This window comes from Leopardus geoffroyi, chromosome C1 (genome assembly GCF_018350155.1).
Source record: "Leopardus geoffroyi isolate Oge1 chromosome C1, O.geoffroyi_Oge1_pat1.0, whole genome shotgun sequence".
In the NCBI taxonomy this organism is placed as follows: domain Eukaryota; kingdom Metazoa; phylum Chordata; class Mammalia; order Carnivora; family Felidae; genus Leopardus; species Leopardus geoffroyi.
The window spans coordinates 30,636,731-30,664,427 of record NC_059328.1 but is presented as its reverse complement, the minus strand read 5'-3'; the positions used below and the strand labels follow the sequence as shown (position 1 = coordinate 30,664,427).

General features: G+C 47.4%; 2 protein-coding genes and 1 non-coding gene across 17 annotated transcripts in view; all 3 read left to right on the top strand.

Moving 5' to 3' along the window:
* Window positions 1-491: 491 nt before the first annotated feature.
* PABPC4 (poly(A) binding protein cytoplasmic 4) lies at window positions 492-15,966 on the top strand. Of its 10 annotated transcripts, none has more exons than XM_045482277.1 (16): window positions 492-1,691; window positions 4,459-4,652; window positions 5,407-5,522; window positions 6,767-6,906; window positions 7,256-7,350; window positions 8,018-8,155; window positions 8,747-8,842; window positions 10,825-11,097; window positions 11,464-11,551; window positions 11,695-11,814; window positions 12,317-12,403; window positions 12,498-12,625; window positions 13,999-14,092; window positions 14,209-14,339; window positions 14,560-14,619; window positions 15,659-15,966. In XM_045482277.1, exons 1-16 carry the CDS (start codon window positions 1,499-1,501, stop codon window positions 15,674-15,676), a joined length of 1,971 nt encoding a protein of 656 aa, XP_045338233.1. In that variant the 5' UTR covers window positions 492-1,498; the 3' UTR covers window positions 15,677-15,966. The 10 variants fall into 10 exon arrangements, with proteins under 10 accessions (XP_045338233.1, XP_045338242.1, XP_045338237.1 ...); XM_045482281.1 differs by having other exon boundaries at window positions 512-1,691; window positions 11,695-11,766; XM_045482282.1 differs by having other exon boundaries at window positions 513-1,691; window positions 11,464-11,536; window positions 11,695-11,766; window positions 14,560-14,662.
* LOC123600250 lies at window positions 9,103-9,237 on the top strand. Its single transcript, XR_006713609.1, has one exon. It is a non-coding gene; the product is annotated as a small nucleolar RNA SNORA55 (small nucleolar RNA).
* Window positions 15,967-17,462: 1,496 nt separating the features above from the next.
* LOC123599850 (peptidyl-prolyl cis-trans isomerase E-like) overlaps window positions 17,463-27,697 on the top strand; it is a 38,073-nt gene continuing 27,838 nt past the window's right edge. For 2 of the 6 annotated variants that reach the window (XM_045482272.1, XM_045482271.1), the window contains exon 1: window positions 17,463-17,830. In XM_045482272.1, the coding sequence (XP_045338228.1) occupies window positions 17,669-17,830 (162 nt within the window). In that variant the 5' untranslated portion in view covers window positions 17,463-17,668. Of the gene's footprint in view, window positions 17,831-18,536; window positions 18,694-24,637; window positions 24,739-27,130; window positions 27,255-27,697 lie in introns of all 6 variants that reach the window. The other 4 variants (XR_006713318.1, XR_006713317.1, XM_045482275.1 and 1 more) reach the window with 4 other exon arrangements.

Genomic DNA, 27,697 nt, shown 5'->3' with positions numbered 1-27,697 from the left:
ACTAAATTTCCAGGAATGCCACCACCATGTAAATAGAGGGATGATTGCATTTTGTTCCTTGGAAGCTTTCCCAACACTTAATCCCATCACCCATGGGTATTACTGCAGATGTGGCTGTCGGGTTCTCGGTACCTCTCTCTCTAGGTCCTAGTATTCTGAAAACATCAGAATGTCTTCTGTATTTGCACCCAAACATTTACATAATGAACCACTTATTATATAATTATACTTATTTCATGTCAGCTTTATTTTACAATAAGCAACACACTGATCCTAGACGTTACGTGTGTGGGTGGGTTGAAGGCGCTCTATCTATTCCCGGAGGGGCAGGTGGTGTATACTGTCGCCCCGTCAGGAAAGCCGCCCTTGGGTCCGGCGGAGACCCCAGCGGAACGGTCCTCCGCGCGCCAGGGGTCGCTGTGGCGCCGCGCGGCCGCGCCGGGTCGCTCTCGCGTGGCCGCCCCGCCTCGGGCCCCCGGGCCGAGTGGGCGGGCACGACTGCGCCCAGGTCGCGAGGCGCCCTTCGACCAGCAGCGCCCGGGGCGGGCGGGTATAAATGGAGCGGTGGCTCCCCCGGCCGCCTCTCTCCGCCCCGGGTCGCCGCAGCCTCTGCCGCTTTCAGGCCCAGCAGCCTGAAGGAAAAACAGGAAAAGAGTAAAAAAAAAACGAAAACGCTTTAAAATCTAAAAAAAAAAAAAAAAAAAAAAAAGAAGGGAGAGAGAGAGAGAGAGAAAGAAAAAGCGCATCCTCCTCGGAGAACCCGCGGGGAAGTCACTTCTGCACGCTTCCGGCCTGCCCGCGCCCGCCGCCGCCGCACCTTGGCGTCCGTCGGCCCGGTGGTGAGCCGCCCGCCCGCGTCCACGCGCCTCCGCTCCGGCCGCCCCCGCGCCGCGTGGCAGCCCCGCGCCCGCCGCCCTCGCCCCCAGCGCGCCAGCCCCGGGCGCACCACGTGTCCGCGCTGCCCTTCGCCGGCCCGGCGTGGGAGGCGGCTGCGCGCCCGGCCCCCGGGGCTTGCCGAGTCGGCACCGACCAAGATTTGGTTTCCCTCTTCCCCTGGCTGCTGTAATCTTAAACCGCCGGGAGCCCGAGGCCTATATTTATAGAGAAACGCGTGTCCTGGAGGCCGCCGTGGGCACCATTTGGTCGCCTCTTGAAGAATTTTTATAATTTGGAGGGGAGTCCCCGTTTTTAATACATTATTTCTTTTTCTTTTTTGAAATTTGGAGCTTCAGACTAGGACAGCTGCAAATTACAAACTCCCAGGGAGGGCCATATTGTTTTTGAGAGCCTTTTGTCTGCGGTTTTGCAGTCTCAAACGAGCTCCTGAACTCCTCCTTCCGGTCCTCCGTGTCTCTGAGCTACTCCGGCGTCTCTTAGCTTCAGTCTGCCACCTGTGAGCCGCGGCGCGGGCCACGGCTCCGAGAAGAGCCCCTTTTGTCCTGTGTGGTCCCTATAAGAAGTTCTCCTGGCGGGGCTCGGGGTGGTGGGGGCTGGGGAGATGAACGCTGCGGCCAGCAGCTACCCCATGGCCTCCCTCTACGTGGGTGACCTGCACTCGGACGTCACCGAGGCCATGCTGTACGAAAAGTTCAGTCCTGCGGGGCCTGTGCTGTCCATCCGGGTCTGCCGCGATATGATCACCCGCCGCTCCCTGGGTTATGCCTACGTCAACTTCCAGCAGCCGGCTGACGGTGAGTAGACGCTATATCCACAAATTCGTGAGATCCTAGGGGACCCTAGGAGTCTACCCCATGGAGGTGGGGAGCACAGGATGCAGGGGTTGAGAATGAGGATCCTGGCATCAGGTGACCGGAGTTTCAGTCTCGCTTCCACTGCTTGCTAACTGGGTGACCTTGGGCTAATCAGTGGTGGCGGTGGGGTTGGAACCCAAGGAGACTGTAAAACGGGATTTGGAGGAAGTCACTGTCATTCCATTGTGTGCATGGTCCTGCTTTAGTGGGAACCTTGTCTGGTCAGTGAGTATGGGCTCCTGCCCCTCACAGGCCTGCGGAAAAGGCAGAACATCTGAAACACAATTCCTGCCAGAATTTTAGGTTCTAAAGCTGCTGCCGTCTCCCCTACTTTGACCCTGGACTGAGTCTGTCTGATTTTGTGCTGATAAGGGGTCTTTCAGGGAAGGTAGGAAGCAGTGAGAACAATTCTTTTGGTTTTACTTGAGCAGGGACTTGTATTGGCGCCACCAGCGCTGCATGTGCCAGACCAGCTCCCGGGTCTCCGGCTCTGCTCCTGGGGTGGAAGGGTCCTTTACTCTCTGGACAAAGCCCTGAAGTGTGGAGAAAGGGTAGCCAGGTAGTCTGGGGAAACACTGTGGAAACTGACTGGGCTGGTGGGGATTATCGCCTCACCTGTGAACAGTGCCTTACCCTTGTCTAAACCCTTTTCTTTCATCCCATTTGAAGAAAATGGGACTCCAGAGAGGGCAAAGGGACTGCAGGAGGTGGGAGGCTCAGCTGGGACTGCCAGTGCAGTGCCCCGCTAGCCCAGACTGGGCCCTTGCTTGGAACAGTGAAGAGGTATGCTGCAGGCGTGGCCGGAGGGAGGCCAGAGGAAACCTAATCAGGGGCTGCACGTGACTTCAGATTAAAAGGGAACAACTGTAGACACCATTACTGGGGGAAACAAGCCATTCTGTGGCAAAGGATCTCTGGGTCCCTATTTTTGTCCACACTTTGTTCACTGTCCATGAAACACAGAGAATGTCACTTGCCCGAGCTGCAGCTGAGACCAGAGAGTTGGACTTGTTGAGAGACAAGAGGCACTGATACCATCAATTCTGTGTGCTCTGAGTTGTGTCTGGCCAGAGGGAGGGCACAAAGGTGGCCAAGTGTGGCCTTTTTAGGGGGAGTGGTGGATACATTGGCAGTTGCCTGCCTTTTTGACACTTTCTGAACAAAAGTCCTGTCACTTAGAGATAGTAGCAGAAGCCATTGGTCAGTGTGTCTGCCAACACATGCCTCTGCAGGACCTCTCCCTGCTATAAATAAGTGCAGCCAGATTTGTTAGGCTAAGCCGACTTGCCTTCTGCAGCACTGTCTGGAAAGACACTGAGGAGCTGTGTTGAAATGGCTTCTTTGCTGCTAATCAGTCAGACACAGTTTGGGGTCCTGGGCTGTGGATCGCAGAGAGCCATCACAAGTGACTGCTTCTGTGCCTGGACTTTTCCTGAGCTGGAGCTGCCCAGTCTCCCCTTTCTCTGACCTCTTTCCTTCCCATAGTCAATGAGGCCACCTGAGAAGGTGGGAAGGGTGGTTGGAAAGGGGTGAAAAGAAGATACTCCCTTGGCTGACTGGACAGCTGAGCTTGTGGAGAGGCAGGGTTAGGGAATTTTGTCCCTGTTATAAGTGAGGTGGTTCCTTGAGACAGGAGAACTACCCCCCTGCAGTCTGTTCATGGAGGAGATTCTGGGGGTTTCATCGCGTAAGTCAGGAAAAGTGGCCACCAGCTCTGGGAACTTGTTGCCAATAAGAGAAGCGTTCCTGCTGACAGGTGATGGTACGTTTTAGCTTCTGGTCCTTTTTGGTACACACATGGGTTTGTTGGGAAGCCAAGGAAGCATCCCAAAGCAGTGGATGGAAAACTTGGCTGAGCACCAGGGCACTTGAAGTCCGGAATTCCACAGAACTCAGATTAAGACTTCACAAGGCCCTGAAACCACTAGGTGCAGAGTCTACTGCACTGTGTGCTTAGGCAGAAAGATGCGGTTTCATCTTTATTATCCTGATAATAAAAATATTTCCATGTGTGACCATTAGTATTTATCATTTTGAGGCCTTTCGAATCTGTTTCTGTTCTCAGAAATTGAAAATACAAGAAAGTGGGCTGAAGATACAAGAAACGGATAGCACTATCTCCCCAGTCAGTTGTTCCCAGGTTTTGTTCTGTCACTTGTTTCCTAGACAGACAGATTGTAGACTAAATGACAGCTCGTTGGTAATTTGATGCAATATCTAACTGAAAAATAATCAGAAAATCTAGTATTAGTTTCTTACTCACTAGTTAGCTGCACGGTTTAGCCATCCTGGACATAAGTTTGCTCATTTTATGAAATAGATAATATCACAACTGTTCCACCTGTGTCACCATGGGTGGTCAGCAGCAAATCTTTATAACTGATAGAGCTCGGTCAGATGTATGGAATTGTGACTTGATATTGGTGCCAGAAGGCCATTTAGATGCTCTCGCCTACCCCTTTTACACAACAAGGGTGCAGGTCCAGAGGGCTGGAGACTTGTGCCAGGAAGTGGGAGCAACTGGCCAGAACGTCTACCCTCACTGGCAACGCAGGCTGGAGGGATCTGATGCCTTTTAAATAGAGTTGCCTTTTATCACAGTGATTACCTTGAAAAGTCTTGGAGTCCTCTGTTCCTGGGATGGTGGCAGTTGTCTGCACGGAGTGATGCTTTATATCCTTGACCGAAATACGTTTCTCTCTTGCAGCTGAGCGGGCCTTGGATACCATGAACTTTGATGTGATTAAGGGAAAGCCAATCCGTATCATGTGGTCTCAGAGGGATCCCTCTTTGAGAAAATCTGGTGTGGGAAATGTCTTCATCAAGAATCTGGACAAATCTATAGATAACAAGGCACTTTATGATACTTTTTCTGCTTTTGGAAACATTCTGTCTTGCAAGGTAAGCATTGATTAAATGATTTCAGTAAAATAATCATTGACTCATGAAAACAAGATAAATACCAAATGGGGAGCAGCCTTAGAATTGGGCGATGGGATATGGTAATTGGCTGGAAATGGCTCCAAAGGCTAAAAGTTCCCTGTAGATAATCTTGTGTCACAATCCAGTATAACCAGCAGGTGCTTTTGTTTCTCTCTTTATTCTTCCCTCTGCCTGAAATATTCTTTCTGTTTTCTACCTTTGGAGGGCATTGAAGAGTTTATCTTTTCTGGGGGGAGAAGTAGAGCAGTGCCTCTGGTCTCCAGGCAGCTATACTTAGTCATCTCAGAAGTATAAATTCATCCTCTTCCTTCCTTCCCTTTGCACCTGTTTTTGTGGAGAATTTAGTACAACTGGTGTGGTGGTGGTATCTGACTCCCTACTAGACTGAAATTGTATTGTGGGCTTGGCCATTGATCACTTTTTCTGCGGCACGGTGGTTTTGCACCCAGATCTCAATGTTTTTTTAATGAAATAAAACATTTGGACTGGAAGCAGCCTAATAGTGGCTGCCATTTGTAAATGGAACATCACTAGGTCCCTTGTAGTGTGCTCACTATTAGGAAAAACCTTATCTGCTGGAGTCTCCTATCTTTTGACTATGGATGGGCTAGCGGCCTCTCGGACACAGGAGACTCTGAGGAGAAGGCCATGTGGTTGTCAAATACCTGGAGATGCCAGTGGTGCTAAAGTGGCCCCCCCTTGTCTTTGACAGGTGGTGTGTGATGAGAACGGCTCTAAGGGTTATGCCTTTGTCCACTTCGAGACCCAAGAGGCTGCTGACAAGGCCATCGAGAAGATGAACGGCATGCTCCTCAATGACCGCAAAGTGTGAGTGTCCCAGTCCGGAGCAACAGCCATCGCATGAGCCAGCCGTGGCCCCACCTCGGTATTAACTGGCACACACAAGGCGGCTACTGGTTCTCACGGCCCAAGTGTGGCCTGCTCCTACCTCTCCACTCCAGGGCTGGTGAGTCTCCCTGCCTGAGCCGTGGCAGCCCTTTTGACTCGCCAAGGTGGGCTTCCTGCCCAAGCCATGGCCTGCCTGCCGCCTCTCCCTTAAAAGCATCATTCGTCCGTGGGTTTTATGAGCATCGGCAACTGGGGCTTGCTAGAAGGCAGCTCTGAGCCCTTTCTGAGCAGGGGTCTTGGCCAGCGGCAGAGTGGAGAGGGCCCTGGACTGACCAGGAGCTGTGTACTAGCCATGTGACCTTGGCCTTCCTGTGATTCAGGTCTGTCCGTGGGGTCATTTGCTAGGAGTTGATGCCAAATTGTCCCCAGATCTCCACTTGGCTAACTTATGACTCAGTGGCCTTCTCATACAAGGCTGGCTCCACAGTAATGCTTAATTTGGTTATAATGAAAAAATCTCTGATTGCAGAAGACGCTGTTAATAGTAGACCTTCTCGCTTTGGTATGGTTATTGCAGAATGGGGACAAGAGAGTCTTAAGCCATTCAGGGAGAGAGAAGGGACAATAAGTCTTGGCTATAACAAGCAAAAATCATTTCTGTCCTTTGTGTTGAACAGACTAGGGGATGGATTGCATTGATAATGTGTATGTGGCCAATGGTCAAGTCTTCCAAAGGTATCACTGGAAAGAGATCTAAAGATTTTCAGTGTGTGGATACATTTTCCCATTAAGTGCAAACACCAGAATGTGCGAAGTGCAAAAGCAAAGGCTACCTCATAGTTCACTCTAGCAATCTCACCCCTAGGATTAACACTGTTAACAGTTTGGTTTGTATCCTTCCAGACCTTTTCTATGCATTTACATAGATGTACAGAAATGAACGTTTTAATAATGGTCACCAGGTTTCTTCATGAAGGCAGTGTGATGTGGTAGGAGTAGCCCTGGTCTGAGCCAGGAGTCCTGGGACTGATCCTTGCAGGACAGTCCTGCCTCTCTCTTTCTGCTGGGGAGTTGGGGCATCTCTGAGCTTGCTCTCTTGGTGGTTGGATGGGGACTTGTGTGTTTTAACCTCTCCTGTCAGTCTTTAACCTGTATTCCTTTGGGCCCCTGGAAACCTGATTTGTTCTTCTGGGTAGTCACTGTTTTCTATGATTTCTTTTTAGGTTTGTGGGCAGATTCAAGTCTCGAAAAGAGCGGGAAGCCGAGCTTGGAGCCAAAGCCAAGGAGTTCACCAATGTTTATATCAAAAACTTTGGGGAAGAGGTGGATGATGAGAGCCTGAAAGAGCTGTTTAGTCAGTTTGGTAAGTTGGGCTTCTTTGCCCCATGTGCCCCCTTCCATTGTTCACCAGACCTAAAACGTGTGGATCTTAGTTGTTTAAGAGACAAGGGCACCTAGGCCCAGAAGTAAACTACCTTGTGTGACAGGGTCACAGAGTAGATAGGAATAGACTCTTGGCTTTATCCTACCTTGTCCCAGCCCCAGGGCCTTTCCAGTAGCTTGGTCAGAACTAGAAGACCAGGCACCGCGCCTCTTTCTGGACCCCATCTGGGTTCAGCAAGAATTGGCTTCATTTGGACACTTAGAGAAGCCTTCTCTCCTTGAGCTGCAGTAGAGATGGTGTTACTAATAGTTCTGTCCTTTGGTAATAGGTAAGACCCTAAGTGTCAAGGTGATGAGAGATCCCAGTGGGAAATCCAAAGGCTTTGGCTTTGTGAGTTACGAAAAACACGAGGATGCCAATAAGGTGAGAGTACCACGAGGGTCGGGGAGAAATTTTCAGGAAGTGGCCCCTGAGTGTGGTCAGGCCTGGCTGGTAAATAGAGTAGAACTGGAATTGCCCGGGTATTGTAGTGATGCAGTTACTGGCCTGAGGGACTTCACATGGTAATACATCATTTACCTGTTCCAAAGCACCGGGCATGTAGCCTGTCACCTCAGCTGTTCGGCCCTGTAGGTTGAAAGAGTAGGATGGATGTTTGCTTCCATTCATAGTGAGGGGACTCCGTCTTCCCTCAGGAGTTGCTGACTTGATAACAGGGCAGCAGCTATTTTTGTAGATAAAGCATGGTGCTGGCCCTTGACATACATCACTCACTGCCCACAAGAGAACCTGAGAGACTTAGCTACAGCCAGATTATCAGCCTTGGCTCATGTCTGCCATGCTTGTATTTATAAAACTACCATTTTTTTTTCCTGTATCATATGGACCAATAATCCATTTAAGTAATAACCCCCTTTTACTCATGAGGAAGTTTGGATTTGCTTAGCTGGCTTCGGAAATGGAATTAAACTAGTTTTCAACCCTGTAGGAAAGATTTCCTTCTCTCCGAATGTTTGGTGGGACTTTGAGGCCTCCAGGGCAAGGGCCCAGCCTCTACGTCTTGGTTTTAAGACCTGTGTTTCCTCTTTAGGCCGTGGAAGAGATGAATGGAAAAGAAATCAGTGGGAAAGTCATTTTTGTAGGCCGCGCACAGAAGAAAGTGGAACGGCAGGCCGAGTTAAAGCGGAAATTTGAACAGCTGAAGCAAGAGAGAATTAGTCGGTATCAGGTGAGAGGTGGTCTCAGCACAGCCTCCCCACTGAGGGTTTACTGTGCAGTCCCGACAAGAGCGCCTTTCTGTTTATCAGCCTTTCTCTTTGGGAACTGGGAAACTGCCTCTTCCTCTCCTTTCTCCCAAGATCCCCAGGTTTGGAAGGATATACTTACCAGATACAGCAGTGATTCTAGAACAAGGGCAAAAGAGATTGATGTATTATTTAGGGACTCACTCCCGGAAGCCTCAGTCTCTTGTATTTAGTCATGTGGGTTCTTTTTACTTAAATGATTGCCTTTTGTTGGAATGGTGGCAAGAGCCTTGCTGGGGACAATGGTCAGAGCATTCCAAACCCTTATTGAGGGTCCCTTCAGAAACTGCGGCAGGAGTCTCAACCCTGAGCCTGCATCAGAGTCCCCTTTAGGGCCTGTGAAAGCATGGCTTTCTGAGCCCCAGAATTTCTGGGGTCCTGGTCTGAGAATTTGCTTTTCTAAGAAGCGTCCAAGGAGGTGGTTGCTGCTGGTCTGGGGACCACATTTTTAGAACCAGTGTCTCAGGGCATCTATAGGGTACAGATGTGCATTAACTGTGGCCCCTCTGCTTCAGGGAGTGAATCTCTACATTAAGAACTTGGATGACACCATTGATGATGAGAAGTTAAGAAAAGAGTTTTCTCCTTTTGGATCAATCACCAGCGCTAAGGTATTTTATACTGTGGTTTGGAGATCGAAAGTAGAAATTGTAATTTTTTTTATTTCATTGAAGGAGTGGAATCTAAATTGTGTTCGTTGCTGAAAATAGCTATCACATTCATCTAGCATAATTCCTCCTGGCCTCCAATATTACGCATCTGAGTATGTGCTCTGGAGAATGGAATTTCATTAGGTTAAATGGCACCATCTCTCCCAGGCACTGAGGTATGGAGGTGAATCTGAGCAGTCCCTCCTGCCAACGCCCCTCAAGCACCTGAATCTTTCCCATTCTTTGCTGCTTTGTGCTGGTGTGGGGACAGATGGTGCAACAGTATGAGCAGAGGAAATCCAGACGGGTTGTTTTCCATTTGTCTTGGGGCCTGTCTCTACAACTCTGCCACACACTTTGTCCTTGAATGAAGGTGTTTGAGGACTTGGGAGCTGGGGTTAGGAACTTCTGTCCTGGCCTTATAAAAGCTAAAGGCACACAAAGAGGAGTGGAAAGATGACTCTTCCACATTTTGCCATGTGTGTCGTCTGCTTGGTGTTCTTTGATAGTCCTATCAACTGATACAGCAGGGTGAGTGAGTATGAACCCCCTTGTGGAGATAAGGAATTGGAGTCCTTGAGCATGAGTACACTCGTTAGAGGATGGTGTGCTGCACGTCCTTGGTCCGTGGCGGGGGGGGGGGGGGGGGGGGGGTGATGGGAGTGGATGGTGTGTGAAAGTTTTGGGTTGTAGCCTTGAGGCACACGCTGTTCCTGCTCAGCAGAGGTGCAGCAGGTGTCAGAGTCTTTTCAGGGATGAGAAAGAGGCCAAGTGGTCTGGTAAAAGACTTTGGTGTGACCCTGTCTTGGCTCTTAGTTTAAGTCATGCAAAACCTGGGAGCATTGTCAAAGGAACATTATCAGTTGTAGCAGAGTTGACCAGAGGCCACCCTGTCAGGTTCCTTGTTTCCTTGGCCCTTCCCTCTTATCACTTCCTTCACTGGCCTTCCATCAGTGTGAAGAATGATGGTCTCTCCTTGCTTATCAGCACAGTGCTTAAGTTGGCAGGAAAAGAACAAAAGAACCAGGTCTTTCAAGTTTCACAGCCCCTATTTTCAAGATCAGGGTGTCATGTTTTCATACACCATGTTGGCCCATCTCATTGGTAGAAAGATGTTGGGTTGATATACATCCTTACTCTCATGTCCTCCACCTCAGGAGGCTGTCCAGGCAGCAAGCTAAGACACAAAATGGTGCCAAGCATACCTCGTCCTGTTGCTACCGATTATTTCTGAGGATGTAGACCAGGGAAAGTAATAAGTCACCTCCTCAGGTGAGGATAAAGAGCTATCCATGAATGACTAGCTGTATGTGGGAAGAGAACCAGTAGACATGTGGTTTTGTGGTAGTTTGCCTTAGAGGTCATCATGGACATTGAGGCTCACAGAGGGCCAGTAAATGTTAAGGTCACGCAGCTTAGAGATTAGAGTTGGGACGAGAATCCCAGCTGTCTCTCCCAGCTGGCCATCTTTCTGCTGTTGGATTAATGGTGGTGGTCATTGGTTTTCTAATTCCTGCCCGCATGTGGTAATTCAAAACCATATCCTAACCTTGATAAGCAATGATTAAGGTTTTGTGCACCAAGGTCTTGAGCAGATGAGTTCTGCAAGTAAATAGCTTGACACTGCCCAGATTTCTAGTGGGTAGCCAAAGGTAGCTATGCTTCAGGTATCAGGAAACATCTTTTGAGTTCCTGGTTTAACCATTAGCTATGTCATAGTGTTTGGAAACTTTAGGATCACCTGGAGATCTAACAAAGTGAAAATGCCTAGGTCCTGTCCTTAGAGGTTGTGACTTAATTGGCCTGTGGGACATCCTGGCACAAGGCTGAGAACCCTTATCCTACACTTGGGGACTCTTGCGGCAGGACCCAGGGTTTTTGACTCTTAATAGCTGTCCCCCAACATAGAACACTTTTTCCTTAAGTAGCTGGTCCCTTTGTAGGTAATGTTGGAGGATGGGAGAAGCAAAGGGTTTGGCTTTGTCTGCTTCTCATCTCCTGAAGAGGCGACCAAAGCGGTCACTGAGATGAATGGACGCATCGTGGGCTCCAAGCCGCTGTACGTAGCCCTGGCCCAGAGAAAGGAAGAGAGAAAGGCTCACCTGACCAACCAGTATATGCAGCGGGTGGCTGGAATGAGAGCACTTCCTGCCAATGCCATCTTAAATCAGTTCCAGCCTGCAGCTGGTGGCTACTTTGTGCCAGCAGTTCCACAGGTGGGTCTGCTTGTGTTCATGGATCTTTGGAACCTGCCCCCTGACAACTGCTCCGGCAGCCTGTGGTGGTGGGGGAGAGGGGTTTTGGATATTGGAGTTCATACTGTTGGAGTTAGGACCCATGAAAATGAAGATATTTCTCTTCTCCCTCCCTCTTCCTTCCCTGCCCCCCACAGAGTTAAAATAAAAGAATCCCCATTAACTGGCCTTGCGGCTGCCGCCACCCCCCCCCCCCCCCCCCCCCCCCCCCCCCGCCTTTGAGTAGAGAGTTTCTGCTGAATTAGCCTTGGGCCTGGCAGTAGGATGAGATCTTTCATGTGGATTCAGGCCCTTCAAATAAAAGGGCTCGGATGCTCTTTCTTGCAGGCTCAGGGAAGACCTCCGTATTACACACCTAACCAGTTAGCACAGATGAGGCCTAATCCACGCTGGCAGCAAGGTGGGAGACCTCAAGGTAGGTGGTGGGGAACGGTGACTTGGTCACCCAGGATAAACCTATTCTGGTTTCCCCGCCTCTCCTCCTTGCCCCCTCTGAGGCACAGCCTAGGTTGTGGTCCATATGCTTGATTAGTGATGCACAGTTTTTGTCTTCACCAGGCTTCCAAGGAATGCCAAGTGCTATACGCCAGTCTGGGCCTCGTCCAGCTCTTCGCCATCTGGCTCCAACTGGTAATGCTCCGGCCTCTCGTGGCCTCCCTACTACTGCTCAGAGAGTCGGTGAGCAAACTGGCCTTGAGAAGCGTGGCCTGGGGAGGAGGGAGTCAGGTTGACTAGCTTCTGCCCAGAGTTGGTCACTTCGTTGGGCTCATGTTCCAGTTCTGGTTCTGTAATCTTAGCTGTGTGCTCTGGTTGGTACTTAAAGAGCAGAGAAACCATGGGAGTTCTAGGGCTATGTCGGTGACTTAAGATTTTTTTGCTCATTGGTGACTCATGTGAAAAAGGTTAATTATAGATGCTGTTAGCTGGATGACTACAGAGGCAGCCTATTCTTTTGGGTGGGGTTGGGAGATTGAAGGAAACTGTTGTTTACAGAATGTGTCCTGTATTCCAAGAGGCGGGAAGAGTTGTATGTTATCTGTTGGCTGTTCCTCGAAAGTAGCAGTAGTGGCTCCACGTGTGATGTGTTGTGTGAACATGCTTTGGAATTGCTCCTTCCGTGGGACGTGGCCAGTTGGACCTCTGCTGCCGACACTGATGTGCATTTGCTGGTCTGTTGTAGGGTCTGAGTGCCCGGACCGCTTGGCTATGGACTTTGGTGGGGCTGGTGCCGCCCAGCAAGGGCTGACTGACAGCTGCCAGTCTGGAGGTGGTATTGGATGCACACAGAATGGGGAAAGATGGGATTTGACGGGTCTTTGCCCAGACTGATTGGCTTTAATTTTACTTATTCTTTTCCTAAGGTGTTCCCACAGCTGTGCAGACCTTAGCACCTCGTGCTGCTGTTGCTGCTGCTGCTCCTCGGGCTGTCGCACCTTATAAATACGCTTCCAGTGTCCGCAGCCCTCACCCTGCCATCCAGCCTCTGCAGGTGAGGTCTACCAAACGGAATGCTGAAAGGATCTGCCCTGTTTGCATTTGATTGAAAAGATGTCTTTGCTTTGATTCCTTCAACAGCCATTAATGCCTGCTCTGTGTCAGGGTGTTGTGTTTTCTATGATGATGCTGCCTTTTAGGGGCTTTCTTTACTGTGAGGGAAAGGGGCTGGAAAGCCTTCCCCCCCATAATAATTTACTTAGAAATGCCCCAGCCTCAGAAACAGCTGGTGCTTCTGCCTTCCTTTTTACAATATGTGTGCTCGCTTAGCTCTTTGAGCTTCTCATTTCCACTGGCTGAGTTGATGCTTAGCCTCTCTGTAAGATTGGTACATTAAGGCAGTAAAGAACTTCATTTTACAGATGAGACATTCAGTTTCAGAGATGTTAAGTTGGGGTTGGGGGATTAGACCCAGAACTCAGTAGTAATTTGCTTAGAGGAGCCACACTTAACACTTAGCCTTGTGACCCCTGAGCTGCCTGCTCCTACTTCATGCTCTCTAAATTGGAGATGCCTCAGAACTTTGCTTATGTAGCTTTTGCCCACAGGGCCCTACTTTTAGAGTTGTGACTGGCGTTGACAGTGTATGTTGGTAGTCCTTAAGCATTTGATAGAATAAAAACATTTGATATGGGGTGCCTGGGTGGCTCAGTCGGTTAAGTGTCCGACTTCGGCTCACGTCACAATCTCACAGTTCGTGGGTTTAAGCTCCACATCAGGCTCTCTGCTGTCAGCACAGAGCCTGCTTTGGATCCCCTCTCTCTGCCCCTTTCCTGATCACTCACACGTGCCCTCCCTTCCTTCCCCCCCCCCCCCAAAGAAATAAGTAAACATTAAAAACATTTGGTATAATAAAGTGATGTGGGATATAATTATAAATGGAATCACTTGATAATTGTTGAGCCTTGTAGGTTTATTTTCTTACTCATTTCTTTTCTAATAGCATGCTGTTTCCTTTTTTTTGTTTTGTTTTGTTTACTTTTGGGAGAGAGAGCACAAGCGGGGGAGGGACAGAGAGAGAGGGAGACACAGAATCCAAAACAAGCTCCAGGCTCTGAACTGTCAGCAAAGAGCCTGACACGGGGCTCAAACCCATGAACTGTGAGATTGTGACCTGAGCTTAAGTCAGACACTTAACCGTCAGGTGCCCTGCATGCTATTTTCATTGTAGTTGGTTTTTGTTTATGCTGTGTGCCCCTCTGTTGCTCATGTAACCCCTTCCTCCCCAAGACCGCGATTAGTTCCTTGGCAGCAAGGACATCCACCTCTATCTCTTTCACATAGTAGGCTTTGAGAGCGAATGGTCAGGCTCATGACCATCAAATGTCCTTTCCTTGATGCTAACCTTCTGCCTCTCCTGATTCCCAGGCACCCCAGCCTGCGGTCCATGTGCAGGGGCAGGAGCCCTTGACCGCCTCCATGTTGGCTGCAGCACCCCCCCAGGAACAGAAGCAGATGTTGGGTGAGTGACCCATGTGTTGGCAGAAGAGGAAGCCAGAACCTGGTACTAATCTGGATACCCGTGTCCATTCTTTACTGGGATTCAACCTCGTTTTTAATTAAATATTCTTCCCCCAGGAGAACGTTTATTCCCACTCATCCAAACCATGCATTCAAACCTGGCTGGGAAAATCACAGGAATGCTGCTGGAGATTGACAACTCTGAGCTGCTACACATGCTGGAGTCCCCTGAGTCTCTCCGCTCCAAGGTGAGCTGGTTTCTAGACCCTTCGGCTTTCACTTGCTCCGCCTGGGAGGATGAGGGGTGGCCTTGGCATCCTGGTTCAGCAGAGAGACGGAAGGCTGCTTGTGGGGTGGGTATTGAGAAGAGCAGGCAGCACCAGGAGACCCTACTACTGGATCTGGGCACCAGGGAGGGGTGGAGGGCCTCTCCTCAGATGTCACTGACCACCTGGAGATTCCTCACAGGTGGATGAAGCTGTGGCGGTTCTACAGGCTCATCATGCCAAGAAAGAAGCTGCCCAGAAGGTGGGCGCTGTTGCTGCTGCTACCTCTTAGACAAGGAAAAACCGTATGTTTGGCTGTTTTTGTTTTTTGCAATGGTTTTGACTTGTGAGGATCTTCCTAAAAGATTAGGGGCAGCATATAGAGCCATGTTTCTGCTATTTAACCTGATAACTTGGGCAGGCTGTCACCTGAGTATTTTCTATAATCTGAAGGAGTTAATTTGGAGAAAAGAGAGAACAGGTTGTAAATTATAAGGAGCAAACAGGGCAGTTTTCTCCATAAGGAGCACCTGGTTAGATCTTTTTCAAGAATGACTTTTTGTTTAGATGGATATACAAGGTGTTGTCATAATCTGATCCCACAGCCTCATTTCTATGAACATCTCCCTGGTTTGGCTTAAGGTTGGTGAGGTGAGCTTGCGTGTGAAGCCACTGCTTAGCTCTGAGAACACAATGGACACAGGCCCTGTGTAAGGTGGGAGAGGCAGACACACCTGACTACAGTTAGAGGGTTGGTTTTAGTCAATTCCTGGACCTGGAGGCCATGGCCCCCATCTGCAGAGTGAGTGAAGCTTAACTAGGACCTCTGACGGACTGGTGGGTGCCTCTCCTGGTGGAGGAAGGAGAGAACCAAATAGGCAGAGGCAAGGGAAAAGGGCATATGGTAAAGGCCTGAACACTTTTCATTGGGGATTTAAGCAAGTGAACCATCACTTTGGGTACAGGATGGCCACGAAGGGTGCGGGGTGGGGCTGTATAGTAAGTACATAGCCTCAAAGTGGGTGACTCTGAGTCAGGGGTGCCTCTTTGAGAGGACATTTGCCAACGGAGACCTATTTTGGTTGTCATACCTGGAGATGTGTTACTCACATCTAGTGGGTAGAGGCTAGGGATGCTGCTAAAACATCCTGCAATGCACAGGACAGTCCCAACACAATCGTCCATCCCACATGTCAGTAAGCACCACTTTCTACAATACCTTCTATAAAGCCAGAGATTTCAGTGAATCTCTGCGCTTTTTCTGATTATGTATTTATTTGTGTTGGTGCTTTTCTTTTCAGGATTCAAAAGCCAAATAACCCCTCCTGGAATTCAGCTCAAGGTTTGAAGATTTCTAGCGTGTCCTATGGACCTCAACACCAAGAACCACAAATTGGAAATTTAATAGGTCATTTTGTATCAAAAGGTCAATTATGAAGCACCTAGAATTTTTCAATTAAAAGAATATATTCTCTGGGTTCTGCTATGGCCCAGACAGTGTTAACTTTTTTTTTCTATTGTGGGTTTTGATTTTTTTCCCCCAGAAATTGGTTTTATTTGATGTACCCAAGTCTTAAGTTTCTCAATAAAGAAAAAAATCTCCATAAAACTGCCTGTCCTGTTTCACTCTGACCTGTTAAATTCAGTTATCACTGGAAGTAACTTTTAGTATGTATAGCCTATCATCCTTTCCTGATGGTTATAAACAGACTATTTTGAGTTAGCCAGGTATACAGAACTGTCCCGTTGCATTGTTGTGGGAGGAGTTTTATACTGGACCTCCATTTAACTTACAGGGAACAGAAGTCTGGCACGGGAGAATTGGGTACAGGTTGGGGTTGGCACATGAATGAAGGCTGTATGGGGAGATCAGCAGAACCCGGCCCCTCCCTCCTTGGATGTGTTAGCTGGGGTTTGTGGGTCCCCTTTCCTACATTCGGTTGATTATGTAGCTAAGATTTCCTCTGGCACTGGGAAAAGGCTTGGTGGCTAGGTCTGAGTGGCAACAGCAAGCAAGTGCTGGAGTCCTAAGTGTGTTGTGGTTCCTTTAGTCCTCAATACTCACCTGGCCAAGGTCAACCAGTCTACTTGCCCTCACTGTCCTCCAGGAACACTTTCTCCTTTTCCTTGAAACCTGGCAGGCTGTCTTTTCTCAGAGCCTTACCCAAGGTATCATTTTGCTTGGAATATTCTTAGCAAGCTCCCCATTTTCTTTAAGGTCTGGTTTCACTTTAAATTAAATAACTAAGGCCTGATCTGCACAGCAAAGGAAATAAGAAAACCAGGACAATCTGAATGGGAGAAGATGTTTGTAAATGACCTCTAAAAAAGGCTTAGGATTCAAAATATATAAAGAACTACAACTTGGGGCACCTGGGTGGATCAGTCAGTAAAGCATGCAACTCTTTAACTTAGGGTCATGAGTTTGAGCCCCACGTTGGGCATAGAGCCTACTTAAAAACACAAGAAGTGTTGGCAAGGATGTGAAGTAGGAACCCTTAATGCACTGTGAGTGGTAACCCAGCCACTATGGAAGACAGTAAGGAGGTTCCTCAAAAGTAAAAATAGAACTGCCCTATGATCCAGTAATCACACTACTGGGTGTTTACCCAAGAGTAGGAAAATACTAATTCAAAGGGATACACGTACCTTTATGTTTATTGCAACATTATTAAAATAGCCAAATATGGAAGCCCAAGTGTCCATGGACAAATGTACGACTGAAGATGTGGTGTATATATACAATGCAATATTATTCAGCCATAAGAGAAGGAAATCTTGCTGTCTGCAACAACATGGATGGAACTAGAGTATAATGCTAAGCAAAATAAGCCAGAGAAAGACAAATATCCTAGGATTTCACTCACATACGGAATTTAAGAAACAACAAAGACCAATAAAGAGGTAAACCAAAAACAGACTTTAGCTATAGAGAACAATCGTTACCAGAGGGGAGATGGGTGGAAGGATGAGTGAAATGGGTGAAGGGGATCAAGGTTACATTTATCTTGAGCACACAGCAATATTTGGAATTATTGAATCACTATATTTTACATTTGAGACGAATATAACACTTATGTTACACTGACATTAAAATAATTAGAAATAAAGGCCGGATCTAAAGTAGATTCTTCTATTTCCTGCCTTCCCCAGTTAATGCCGCTATGTATTTGTGATCTCTATTCTGAGTGCCTTCCAAACATCCGCCGCAGGCCACTGGCCGGGAGCATAGCGGCTGCGCCAGCGAGCGAGAGGTCGGGTCCGGGGGCGGGGCCTGGTTTCGGCTTCCGGCGGAAGAGCCAGGGAGCAAGATGGCTGCCATTAAGACCGTGTTGTTCGTTGCCGAGCTAGCGTGGGTTTCTCTTGTGGCTCTGCCCCCTCAGCCTGTGAGCAGCGCCCGCGATTTGACGGCTCTGCTGGTCCTGGCGCTGCCCAGAGCCCTTTCCCTCTATGATCTTGGTCTCGGAGAGTTGGTAAGATCTGTTATTGTGACCTCAGACCGCATTCCAAACTCTCAAGCCCATTCATTCCATAAACTCCGCAGCCCTGACCCCTTAGAGGAAGGAATTCACCTAATAGTTGGGGAGTTTTGGGAACAGCCTTACTGCGCGGGCTGGCAAGCCTCATGATGTGACCATAAAATAGACAATGTTGATGAGGGTGGAGCTGAGGGCTTTGGGGAATGAACACTCACTCCATCAGGAGGGGTGAGGGCAAACTTTCTGAAGCTCAGAGGCCAAAGCTGGGTTTGAAAGATCATGAGTAAAGCTGTGGCCTGAATGGAGAGCAGCAAGAAAAGAGCCCGGAGAGGTGAAGTAGTCCAACATCTGGGATTTGCGTTCAGGGAGGAAGGCTAGATAAGTCGGCAAGGCTCAGACCTTATGAAGGTCTTATTATATGCCGTGTTAAGGAATTTGGGCTCCGTCCTGTGGGCGTTGGTGAGCTTTTGGAGACTATTAAGCTAAGCTGGATAGTGGTGTGATCCGATTTGCACTTTCTTGGAATCATTCTAGTAACTATTGAAGAGATTGTGAAACTGGAGGCAGTGAACCTATCACAGTAACCAAGGGCTAGATGTAAGTCTGAAGGGGGATAGGGGAAGAGTGTACCTCACCGGTCATTTTGTATACCTAAAAGACTGGGGACTCGTTCTTCTCCCTGTGGCTGTCTTGCTAACAGAGCATCTGTACCAAGAGTATGGAGGGCACTGGTTCAGAAGGCACTTCCTCTTTGCTGGTGGGCTGGCAGAGGAGGTAGACAACAAAGTTCTTCGTGTTACTTTTATTTCTGTTTGGAGACATCATGGATAATTAGTTTTCCCTGGATTATGAAACAGGTGAGTTCTTTCAATGTCTCTCTTGTTCAGATTCCTAATGTCAGGAAAAGAATTTGAGAAGAATTTTAAGTCATGTGCATTGTTTACGGTTGATATGTAATGAAGTTCAGGAGGATGTGTCTCTAGGTCAACGTGACTATGATCTTGGTGATGGAAAAGGAATGTTCCAAGGACAACAAGGCCAGGATGCTGGTGTGGCTATGGGCTGAAATTTAGATTGACAGTTTGTTGGATTTGAAGAAAGGCTTTCTCCACATTGGAACCACTTGGGGGCTTTGATATTTGATCATTTAATATATAAACTGTATAGTAAGATTCAGTAGGAAGCTAGTTTTAGAAAAATCTTAAAAGGTCTGAGTAATGTTTCACATCCCCGTGCTGGGTAGCTATACCCCACCACACCTGCTGCCCAGACCTCCCTTATTGGCCGTTGTGATTTTAAATAGTAGCAGGCAGCAGGAAAGTTCAGCTGCAACAGTGGCAGGGCCTTGGACTCTGCTCATCTGGGGGAGTTTCCCTTAAATTGGTATCGTAGTTATGGTGCATATTTCTATTTGATCCTTGGTTCTAATTTTCTGATAGGAGTTTTAGAACCAGCTGTGCCACTAATTCTGGGTTGATACCTCTCTGAGTTCTTCATTTCTTAAATAAAACAGTAAGACTGGCCATTGGCTCGTCTATCCCTGAATTCTATAAATTAGTAACTCTTGTTGCCCTTGCTTTCTGCCAGCTAACATGTTTTCCTGAGGACAAGCATGAGGCTCCTTCACTAATAATCACTTAACGCCGTAGTGAGGTCAGCGCTCTGTCCTCCGTTGGTGTTCAGTTGGAATGAATAATTGGTAAACAACTTTGTCTACTTTCTGTATGTCTTATAAACAAGTTATTAAAATGCTTGGAAAGTAACTTAAGCTTAAATTCTGTTGTGGTAGAATTGGATACTACAAAGTTTAAAAATTTAGTTCACTATTCAGCTATGTTTATTTAAAATGAACAAAATAACCTTAATATTTCTGGAAGCCCTGTTGACTAAACTAAGGAAACCCTAAAAATTAGATTTTCATTAAAAAAAATTTTTTTTAATGTTTATTTTTTTTGAGAGCGAGAGCGAGTGAGAGCAGGGGAGGGGCAGAGAAAGAGAGAGAGAGACACAGAATCTGAAGCAGGCTCCAGGCCCTGAGCCATCAGCACGGCGCAGGGCTCAAACTCGTGAACCACAAGGTCATGACCTGAGCTGAAGTTGGATGCTTAACCAACTCAGCCACCCAGGCGACCCTAGATTTTCATTTTTTTAAATGGCGTCTGGATATGGCATGCTTCCTTCTATTGCTCACATACTAACGATCTGCTGTTGTGAAAAGCACCAAGGATTTGCTCTTGTTGAGTTTGAATTGGCAGAGGTAAGAAATTTTCCTTGTTTAGTATTTGGTGTTGCCTATTGTCATTGGCTACAAAAGGTGCCACTCTCCATTTGGGTGGATGTAGTAGATTCCTGGGGCTGCCATAACAAACTACCACAAACTTGGCTTAACACAAGAGAAATTTATTCTCACAGCTGTACCTGCTCTGGAGGCTAGCAGATCTAAATCAAGGTATTGGCAGGACCATGCTCCCTCTGAAAGCTCTAGGGAAGAATCCTTCCCTCCCTAGCTTCTGGTGGCTCCTGGCAGTCCTTGGCATTCTGTAGCTTATAACTGCATCAGTCCAGTCTTTGCCCCTGTCTTCACATGGCCTTGTTCCCCACATGTGCCTGTGTCTCCTCTACTTACAAGAATACCAGTCGTTGATTGGATTTAGGACCACCTTAATGCAGTATGGCCTCATCTTGACTAATTATGTTTGCAAAGACCCTATTTGTAAATAGGGTCACATTCTGAAATTTGGGCAGACCTGAAGTTTTGGGGGATATGATTCAACCCCCAAACCCCTGGTTTGGTGGTGACAGTTGCCAAGGGACAAGAAGTTCTGGTTGAAGGAAGGCTCACCAAGCCAGGCTCATAGCTCCCCTCATGTAGTCAGAATGTGGAAGACAGATCCTGCAGAGATCTGTCTCTGCCTTCTAGAGCCTGCATTGCTGGTTCCTGTCTCCTGTGTGTTTTCAGGTTCCTGTGCCTGAGCACACATCCTTACATCACCAGCTCTAATAAGCAGTTAGTACATACACTTTGTTAAATGCATATAATCTAGGGAGGGAAGGAGGGAAAGTGTGGGGTTTTTTTCCATGTGTGTGCTACTGAGTTTTTATTTGAGTGCTAACCACAGGAAGAGTTGGACTACACACATGAACTCTTAGATTCTCTTTTTTTTTTTTTTTTAATTTTTTTTTTTCAACGTTTATTTATTTTTGGGACAGAGAGAGACAGAGCATGAATGGGGGAGGGGCAGAGAGAGAGGGAGACACAGAATCGGAAGCAGGCTCCAGGCTCTGAGCCGTCAGCCCAGAGCCTGACACGGGGCTCGAACTCACGGACCGCGAGATCGTGACCTGGCTGAAGTCGGACGCTTAACCGACTGCGCCACCCAGGCGCCCTGTCTCTTAGATTCTCTTAGCAGGATGCTACAGCGGCCATCGACAACATGATATGGCTGAGACTCTTTGCTTTTTACTGAAGCTATTTTTTGATGCTACTTTACAGTACATGGGACCCTCAGGTGCATATTGTGTTTCCAGTTTCCACAGTCTCAAGTTATCTAGGAAGCAAAAGTTGTCATTATTTGAAAGTATTTACTGTGAACTGGCTACTTACGAAATGAATTCTTATTCAGAAATCCTTCCTATTTAAATGTTTGCATAAATGCCAACCATCTTTGTTGGTGAGTCTCTCCCTGACACTTTGGTGTTTTTTTGTTTTTGTATTAAAAAATTTTTTTAATGTTTACTTTTGGGAGCAGAAAGAAACAGAGCATGAGTGGGGGAGGAGCAGAGAGAGAGAGAGAGGGAGACACAGAATCTGAAGCAGGCTCCAGGTTCTGAGCTGTCAGCACATAGCCCGATGCGAGGCTCAAACCCATGAACTGTAAGATCATGACATGAGCTGAAGTCGGACATTTAACTGACTGAGCCACCCAGGTGTCACTTGTGGGTTTTTTTTTTTTAATGTTTATTTATTTATTTTGAGAGAGAGAGAGAGAGAGCGTGTGAGTGAGCAAGCATGAGAGGGGCAGGAAGAAGGAGAGAGAGAATTCCAAGCAGGCTTCATGCTGTCAGCACAGACCCCAACATGGAGCTCGATCCCATGCACCATGAGATCATAATCTGAGCCAAAATCAAGAGTCAGACACTCAACTGACTGAGCCTCCCCAGCGCCCCTCTCCCTGACACTTTTGTATCTACGTCAGGGGTCAGCAAATTCAGACTGCAGGCCACATCCGTCCTGCAGCCTGCTTTTGTATGGCTCATGAGCTAAATAGTTTTTTATATGTTTAATGGGTTTTGGAAAAAAAGGGAAAAAAAGCATATGCAGTAGAGACTCTGTTTGACCCACAAAGAAATATTTACTGTCTAGGGGTACATGGGTGACTCAGTCAGTTAAGCGTCTGACTTCAGCTCAGGTCATGATCTCATGGTTCGTGGGTTCAAGCCCCACATAGGGGTCTCTGCTATCAGTGCAGAGCCCACGTTGGATCTCTGTCCCCCTCTCTTTGTCTCTTTCCCACTCGTTTTCTCTCTCTCTCAAAAAGAAATAAACATTAAAAAAATTACAAACAAATGTTTACTGTCTAGCCGTTTACAGAAAGTTTGCCAGCCTCTAGTCCAGGGCAATGTACTGCAAATAGAGTGTAAAAGGATTGCAAGGTAAACTTGTGAATCTGGCATAAAAGACAGGGTTTCATGGAAAACTGCTGTGGTTGGCTCTAGTCAACAAAGTGTAAACTTTTGAGCCATGGCTCAAAAGTGGCTCTCTCTAAGTAAAGTTAAACCAGAGAAAACCTGTAAGGTTTGTTAGGCTGAGTGCTTCAAAGAAAAGTGGTTTAAATTCCTACTGCTGCCGTAACAAATTACCAACATTTAGTGGCTTAACAACAACACAAATTCATTATCTTAGAGTTCTGGAAGTCTTAAGTCCAAAATGTGTCTCACTGCATGAGCAGGACTACATTCCTTGTGGAGGCTCTACGGGAGGGTCTGTTTCTTTCCAGCTTGTAGAGATTGACCTCATTCCTCGGCTTCTGGTCCCTTCCGTCTTCAAGCCAGCAGTGGCCAGGTGAGTCTTTCTCACCCTGAGTCACTCTGAAACTAACTCCCCTGCCTCCCTTGTCACATTTAGAGGATCTTTGTGATTACACTGGGAGCACCTGGATAATCCAGTATAATATCCTTATTTGAAGGTCAGCAGACCAACGAGCGATAGCCTTCCTTCCTTCTTGCAATATAATATTACATATTCATGGGTTCTGGAGAATAAGATGTGGACACCATTGGAGGGGGGGTGTTATTTTGCCTACAACAAAACTCTTACATGTTTCTACCCTCCCCTTTTTTTATCTTTATGATAAACCTTTCTTGTCTTATAATCAGTCTTTATGATTAAATATGAAATAAGGGTATTTCATGCTATCATTCAGTCTTTTTCTTAATTGCTATAAGTAAAATTAGTACTTGATTCATCTTTGTTTCTAGGAACAAAGCATAGCTATAATTATAACTTAAATGTTACTAATTAAGGAATCCTATTTCATATTTTTTTAGTTTTCATGAAAAGGCCCAAAACAAACTTTTTTAAAAAATCTTGGGGTGCCTGGGTGGCTCAGTCAGTTAAGTGTACGACTCTTGATTTCAGCTCTGGTCATGATCTCATGGTTTGTGGGTTTGAGCCCCGCATCGGGCTCCATGCTGACAGTGGGGAGCCTGCTTAGGATTCTCTCTCTCCCTCTCTCTCTGCCCCTCCCTCCCTCCCTCTCTCTCTCTTAAAAATAAGTAAATAAACTTAAAAAAAAAAAAAAAACTATCTACCCAAGTGTCAGTTGTTCTTGGATAATATTCCTGTACATCCATGTTTTCTGTTACTTTTTCATCAAACATGTCCCCCACCAGCCAGCAATACTATTTCTTTCCCATTTAGTGCTGATCTTGACTTTTAAAAATGGACTCAATACATGGTAACTGCATTTACCCTTATAATTTCAGAGTTCTGAGCTCAGATTCAAAGATCATGCCAGCACAGATCTTCCTGTTGGTGTTGAAAGAAAAGAAATGTGTAGTGGCTCAGGGACATTTTATGGTTGGTTTTGTGTTTAGCTTGCCATTGAGGGGTGTGGGCTCCCAGCATAGAATTCATCATGAGCAAATCTCAGACTTCTTAGAAGTAAAATGGAAGGTCTTTTATTAACCTTACAAGGTTTAAGCAGCTGAGTTGTATTGCAGTCATTTTAGAATGAACCTGAACTCTTTGGGTGGACAATTTGTGTCCGTTTAGCCAAACTAGTGAGCGTTAAGGAAGGCTCATTCAGACCAGGCAAGCCAGGCAAGCGGGGGCAATCACAGATTCCCAATCACATCCTCAACTTTGGCCTCTGTTGCCTTTTTATCCCTGTTTTACTTCCTGCTGTGGTGGGAGTATATACACGGGTAGAGTGGTGTACAGGGGCGGGGAGAATGCAGCTCCTCCATGGAAATAGACTTTGAGATTCTCTGCAAAGCTAGAGGCATGGTCTCTGTGAAAGTCTTGCTCCGGGATGTAGACATACACTGTGCCCTTTCGGCCTTGACAGTGGTTGGAACTTCCCTTTTGGCTCGGCTTAGTCCTCCCTTGTTACTCTTATCTGCCTCTGCTGAGAGCTGGACTTGAAGGCCTGACATTTCCCAGTGACAGCTTCCCTTGTCCGAGAGGTAACTTCTGCCTGTGAGAGCCACATGGTGTGTCCATTCTGCTGACAAAGTGAAGAACTGGGCACAGCTAGTGAACAGCTGGCCAATAGCCTGAATTTCTTAACATCTGTTCAGTTCTTTTCCTTTCAGTGTGGTCAGGTGATGACTGGTTGAAGAAGTTTTCTGGGCAGACTCTTGAAGAGAATACGGAGCCTTCCGAAGTGGAAACCCAGGAGGTGAGGTTTGAAGGTGTGTGCTTCCACAGGAGGGGCTGGCGCTTTCCACCCAGGGCGCTCCTGATGTAGGTGGCGGCAGGTGAATGGAATGGAGAAGCGTGGCTTTCTTGTCTGTGAGGGGTTCTAGGTGAGAAGTATGGTATGCATGCTTGGATACCGATTTGTGATTGCTTGAACTAGGTGGGGGTCTGAGATGAGAAAGGACAGTGAGGACTCCTCCTCACCAGTATCCGCCATCCTCCTGACCTTTCCTGCTCCCTCGCTGAGACTTTGGCCCCACGCTTGCTGTCTTCCTATTCCTGGCCTGATTCCAGAGAGGCCTCAATCCCTCCGTCCTTAGCCAGTTGCTGCCTGCCTCGGCACTTTCTCCTGCTTCTCGATACACCATCCTGACCGTCACTTCTGGGGATAACTTGGAGGCTCCCCCTCCTCTGTCCGCCCTCTGAGCAGCAGTGTTTCTCCAAGTTCCTCCCTTAGCCCCCCACTCCTCTCTGCCCGTTGTCCTTGTAGTTTCAGCCACTGTGTCCCATGTCTGAGCTTATTGCAGCACTCAGTGTTCTGCTCATTTCCTGGTCTCTAGTCCTCACCTTGACCTTGCTCCTGAGTTTCACGGGTTTCTGCCTGCATGTCTCCCAGTTACCATAAATCAACAAAGCATGTCCCAAGTGGATTTCCTCTTTCCTTCCTCTCTGGTTGTCCCAAGTACCCAATCTTAGCAAATTTTGCCATCTTCCACAGTCACCCAAACCAGGGACCTCGCTGTCATCTCTGACTCCTCATCACAATCCACACCTGATGCACTGCCATATCCTGCTATCATTCTCTTTTACACCTGCCTGAATCTCTTCTCTCCTGTTTGCTTCTGCTGCATTGGCTTGCTGTAGCCTCTGTCATCTCTGCTACGAATAATGATGGTAGCTTCCTAGCTGGTCTCCCACCCTGGGCCCGATTCCTCCTGTCCTGAGCAGCCAGAGGGAGCTTTCTAAGGCATAGAGCTGACCATGTGGCTCCTCTCAAGCAGTCTAGGGACTCCTCATCTATAGGAGGAGTAGTCTGGGCTCCTTTAGGGGGATAGAAGGGCTCTCCGTGTTCAGACCCTGCTCACCTCTCCACATTGTATGTACATTTTACATTCTGGGACAGAGTTTGTAGGTACCTATAAGTGTCTGTGTTTTTACCTAAGCAGTTCCTTTGCCTAAATTCCCTTTCCAACTTACTTTGTCTCGCCATCTCCCATTCATCTTTCATAGCTGAATTCGGTTGCTGCCTTCTCTAGGAACCTTTTTTGAATCCTCTAGTTGAGTGAGATCAGTGTCCCTTCCGGGCTTTTGTTGCCTCTGGGATTCTGTAGCACCCTCTATCCTGCATTTACAGCGTTATTTTGACATTATTTACTTAACAAATGTTCAAATGTTGCTTCCTCTATACCAGCAACTGTTCTAAGTGTTTTACAAATATTTAATACTAATGATAATCCTTTGAGGTAAGTGCTAATATTATCTCCAACTCTTGGTGACAAAACTAGACACAAGGAGATCAAATAACTTATCCAACATTACATAGCTCATAAGTGATGGAGCCTAGATTTGAACCGAGGCTGTGTAGCTCTGGGATCTGTGTGTGTCTCGTGTTTGTGGCCAGCCCTCCCCCACTGGATAGCCAGTTATTTAACAACTCCAGTACTGGGCCTCATAGCTCAATACCTATATCTTGACCCATCAGTTCACACCACAAATAGGTCAGAGACAATAGAGCTTTCTCTATGAAACAAATGGTAGGGTTTGTACTGAATTTGTGTTTATCAGCTAGTCATCCTGGTCCACCTGGAGCACAAAGCAAGGCCCAACCTCCTCATTAATCATGAGCAAATCGCAGACTTCTTAGAAGTAAAATGGTAGGTCTTTTATTAACCTCAGTCTTCTGAGCAGTCAGGCCCAAGCCAGAGAGCAGCCCTTTCTGCTTCCATTGAAGCCAGACTGTGAATCTGTAGGGGTAGGCATGGAGGAGAAGGGTGTGGGTTGCTGTAACAGGAGTGCGGTGGGTGGGCTTGAACTGGTGTTAGAATGTGTCAAGAGCTATGTGCTATGGGCCAGGAAAGTTCCGTGACCGCAGGGCAGGGTGAAGCGAGCTGGCACGTCTGAGGGTAAGTGTGATGAGGGAATGAGCTTGCGAGGTGGGGCTCAGGTTAGCTGGTGCTGAAGTGTCCTGTCACTGGGTGTCCGGCTGGGGGCTGCGGCCGTGGCCTTCCCTTTCACGGCCCAGGGCCTTCCCTGCCAGCATCTTGCTGTAGCCTGCTTGCGGCTGTTGGGTTCTTGGTGTGTATTCAGAATACTTGCTCTCCTACTTGGGGGGGTCGAGTTCTGTCCAGCCTAATGACTTATCCTGCACCCAGGGAGATCCCGCTGCGAAAAAGGCCTCATCAAATCCTCAGGTGTACATGGACATCAAGATTGGGAACAAGCCAGCTGGCTGCATCCAGATGCTTCTGCGTTCAGACATTGTCCCCATGACAGCAGGTGAGCGGGACTCTGGGCAGGATGCCGGTGGCTGAGCAGGCCGGAGAGGGGGCTTCCTGGAATCCTGAGCCTTTAACACTTTTAATCTGAGTCCTTCTGTTGGGATCCCAACATCTAGTAACTAACGAGACTGAGCAGACATTTTCGAAGTTCTGTAAAGGCTTAGGACTATTAGAAAGAGTAGGCAGTTGAAAGTTATAAATTGTATTTTTTTTTTTGTAGTTTTGATGTATTTGTAGACTTATGGGTATATGGAATAAGAGTTCTGTAAGAATAGTACAAGGAATGCATATATCCTTTGTCCACTCATTAATTTACTTTTTGCCCTCTGCACTTTACATTGAATTGATATACATAGATGTATCTTCCCCCTACTGTCCCAGTTGAGAGGAAGTTGAAGACATCATACCTCTTGACTCCTATAAATAGTTGAGTATATATAT

Coding starts and splice junctions, on each gene's coding strand:
- PABPC4 (XM_045482276.1), top strand. CDS start 1,499: ATGAACGCTGCGGCCAGCAGCTACCCCATGGCCTCCCTCTACGTGGGT. Junction 8,156..8,746: donor AGAGAATTAGTCGGTATCAG/GTGAGAGGTGGT, acceptor CCTCTGCTTCAG/GGAGTGAATCTCTACATTAA. Junction 12,404..12,497: donor TGACAGCTGCCAGTCTGGAG/GTGGTATTGGAT, acceptor TCTTTTCCTAAG/GTGTTCCCACAGCTGTGCAG.